The sequence below is a fragment of the Panthera pardus genome, unplaced genomic scaffold, assembly GCF_024362965.1.
Source record: "Panthera pardus isolate Hobbes unplaced genomic scaffold, ASM2436296v1 HiC_scaffold_285, whole genome shotgun sequence".
Taxonomy (NCBI): Eukaryota; Metazoa; Chordata; class Mammalia; order Carnivora; family Felidae; genus Panthera; species Panthera pardus.
Window position 1 is genome coordinate 8206 of NW_026526860.1, and position 3935 is coordinate 12140.

General features: G+C 47.3%; 1 protein-coding gene across 1 annotated transcript; it reads left to right on the forward strand.

Moving 5' to 3' along the window:
• Positions 1-846: 846 nt before the first annotated feature.
• LOC128774092 (disintegrin and metalloproteinase domain-containing protein 21-like) lies at positions 847-3271 on the forward strand. Its single transcript, XM_053892152.1, is given in 2 exon segments — positions 847-2700; positions 2702-3271. Coding segments are annotated over 2 exon segments (2226 nt in total). The 3' UTR covers positions 3074-3271.
• Positions 3272-3935: the final 664 nt, after the last annotated feature.

Sequence of the window (3935 nt, forward strand, 5' to 3'; positions counted from 1 at the left end):
GATACCATTTTCGATCATGTGCAGCCTCCATGGTGCAAGCTGCCAAAGTAACCTCAACTCCCCTGCATCTAGCTCCACCTGAGGAGAGAAACTCACAGGCATGGGAGAAGACTGCCAGAGGCCAGGAAAGAACCACAATAAGGGATTAGAGGGGAAATCCCCTGGGGCTCACACATGTTCAGCAGTACTTTCTGTTCTCACCAGATGGCATAAGAAAAAACTAAAATACAACTTTGTACTTCACCAATCATGACACAGAATACAGGGAAATGTTTCCTCAGTAAACTCAGAGGAAGCTTCAAAGCAACAACCAAAAGGATCAAATGGCTTGCAAACTAATAGCCAACCAGAATAAGACATGTAAAATTACAAAGCGAAGTTTTTCAATACGTACAAAGTTAAAATTGACAGTCTACCTCCATATCCCATGGAAGTAGGAAGCATTGGTCTCCATAATGAGGAAAAGCAGTCATCCAGAGAAAGTGACCCAGCAGTACCACAGGACATGGAATTGGTAGAGAAGTTCAGTGTGTTATAATTGCATATCCCGTATCCAAGTAGAAGGAGAAAAGATGGAATGTGTTGAATAGAGCCGTGTTTCTGGGTCCAAGTCCCTACCCATGTCCATGTGAGCACTGTTGACCATGGCCCACCTGACTCTCCCACATCCACCCCAGGTGAACTGATGAGCAGGGTCACCCAATGCCACACCCTGTGACTGTTACCTAACCCCACAGGTGGCCCCGAGGTGTAGGGTGCTGGCCACCTGGTACAGCCCTCTGTTCTGTCTGATGGTCTAGACCTGGTTTTGCTGAGGATCCTCCATTTATCCATTCTCACTGGCAGATGTCCCTGAGCAGGGGCATGAGGCTGGCAGAGGACCAGGTCACCCTGAGGGCACCCCTCTTGCTGTTTGCGCTCTGGGCATTGCTGGCTCCTGTCCAAGGTTCTCAAGGTCGTCCCTCATGGCGCTACATCTCTTCTGAGGTGGTAATTCCCAAGAAGGAGTTGCACCACGGCAAGGGCGTTCAGATGCCTGGCTGGCTGTCCTATAGCCTGCATTTTGGGGGCAAGAGCCATGTTATCCACATGAGGCACAAGAAACTCTTTTGGTCCAGACAGTTGCTGATGATGACTCAGGATGATCAGGGAGCCTTGCAGATGGACTACCCCTTCATCCCTCCAGACTGTTACTACCTCGGCTACCTGGAGGAGATTCCTCTTTCCATGGTCACCATGGACACGTGCTATGGGGGCCTTGAAGGTATCATGAAGTTGGATGACCTTGCCTATGAAATCAGACCCCTCAGCCATTCCCAACGGTTTGAACACGTTGTTTCTCAGATAGTGGCAGACACCAATGCAACGGGACCTACTTATAACCTGGGATATAAGGAGCTTAGGAACCCCCTGTTCTCTCAAGCAAATATCAGTGCAGCCCCCAGGATCTCTAGTAAGTTGTATTCATCCCATCATGGGATTTTGAAAGGACTTGTTCTCGGTTCCAAAACAATGTATAGTGTGTTCAACAACGTGTCAAAATGTGCCCGATTCCTCATAAGGCTTGTTAGTTTGACTGACTCAATGCTTCAAGGGATTGATGTAAGGCACTATATTTCCTCCATGGTCATTTATAATCTGGAAGATCCAGTTGTCTTGAACAATTTTCGGGTGCCAGGGAGTCCGATTCATATCTACTTTCAGAGACACTTGTTTGTTGCTTTTAAACCACATACAGCTTTACTTATGAACAAAGATGCACCACATGAACTTCAGTTTCAGCCAGCCACATACGCGGTATGCGGATCAAAATCCATCATCTCGCTTGCTTCTCTAGGCAGACATTTTTTATTGTTGTCTGTGTTAGTAGCCCAAAAAATTGCATTATCTATTGGTATTTTTTATGACAATCAGTTTTGTGCATGCCAGAGGAGGTCTACCTGCATTATGAATCAATACCCTATTATGACAGATTCTTTCAGTAACTGTTCCTTCATTCATATGCAGCATGTAGTGGTGAATAATTTTTGTGAGTGCATATTTGACTCAGGACTTTCCTATTTCAATAAAAGCCTGACTCACGATCGTTGTGGAAACTATGTAGTGGAGCCAGGTGAGCAGTGTGACTGTGGCTCCTTCAAGCAGTGCTACAACAATCCCTGCTGTACGACTGATTGTATTCTAACCCCTGGCAGCAAATGTAATACAGGCAGATGCTGTACAAACTGCACCTATTCTGATGCTGGGACACTCTGCAGGCCAATCCAAAATATATGTGATCTTCCAGAATACTGCCGTGGGGTGTCCGTGGAGTGGCCTGATGACTTCTATATGCAAGATGGAACCCCGTGCACTGAAGAGGGCTACTGCTATCATGGAAACTGCACTGACCGCACTATGCACTGCCAAGAAATCTTTGGCAGAAATGCTGTGAAGGGTGAAAATGTCTGCTATACCATAAATCAAAAAGGCAGCCGATATGGACACTGCAGAAGAGACCCAGGGGTATTCAAATCTAAACCCTGTGCCCCCACAGACATGCAGTGTGGAAGGCTGCAGTGTAGTAACGTCACGCATCTCCCTCAGCTGCAAGAGCATGTGGGATTTCATCAGTCTGAGATCTCAGGGTTCTGGTGTTTTGGGCTGGATTCGCATCGTAGCACAGGAACAACCGATATTGGTCATGTGAGAACTGGTACCCCCCTGTGCTCCTGGAAAGTTCTGTCAGGATACCTACTGCAATGGCAGTGTGGCTCAGCTGAACTATGACTGTATCCCGGAGAAATGCAGTCACAGAGGGATATGCAACAATAACAGGAACTGCCATTGCCACGTAGGCTGGGATCCTCCACGGTGCACTGAACGAGGCACTGGTGGGAGCACAGACAGTGGACCCCCTCCAAGAAGAATGCGGTCAGTCAGGCAAAGTCGTGAATCCGTGGTGTATCTCAGAGTGATCTTTGCTAGAATCTATGTCTTAATTGCTGCATTCCTCTTTGGTGTTGCCGGAAACGTCAGAACTACCAACAGACAGAAGGTTACGGAAGAGACTGTTGATCAAGACAATGCATAATTCAGCCTCCAGACCCCTAAACAACTATAGACAATCCACGTGGCTCATCTGTGAAAATACAGTAATGAGGCGGCACAGCTAACATCCACGTTTCCGGGGGTCTGCGGGAGACACAGGGGTCCACAGGCACATCATGGACCTGACACCAGGTCTCTGATGCGTCACTGAGCAGAACTCTGAAATAAAACTTGAAAACTGCATGCTTGTGGCCTCTATGTATTTGTGTAAGCCTGTAAGAGCCCAAACGGTGCCTAAGACTCTGTGCAGAAGATCTGAGTCAGCAGCTGTGTCTTGGGCTGAGGTTTCTGGTTCCAGAAATAAGAGAAGTTGCCACAAGCTCCTTTAGGGGCAAATTCATGAATTTTCTCCAAAACTGTGCTCTTGCACACTGAGCTTTTTCTCATTCTTCAGGTAATCTCTCATTTCCTGGTCCCATTACGGGTTCAGGGTGATGGAGGGCTACCACACACTCATACTGCCTGTCCCACACTGGGGTGTCTGTGGGCTGTCAGGGAAAGAGACATGGATTCGATCCCAGCCAGTGCAAGCTGTGCCTCCCTGGAGAGCAAATTTCCGAATGTGGGAGACTGACACTATGAGGCTGAAAGTAGCCCCCAGTGAAATCAATCAGAAAGGTAGGCACAAGTGCCTATGGATGTCTCTGGCATTCTGAGGGAGCCCGATGAATATGAACCCCTTTTCTCCTTCTTTTCTCTATTTTTCAGTGAGTTCATCCTTAGATGAGGGTCTGCCTAGGATTTCCACTTTGGTTCTCCCAAGAACCTCCTAGAAGCCCTGCAGAGTTGAGCCTGTGGAAAGTTAGGGACCCTTTTTCTAAATATTTTTTACTATTTTTACAGTT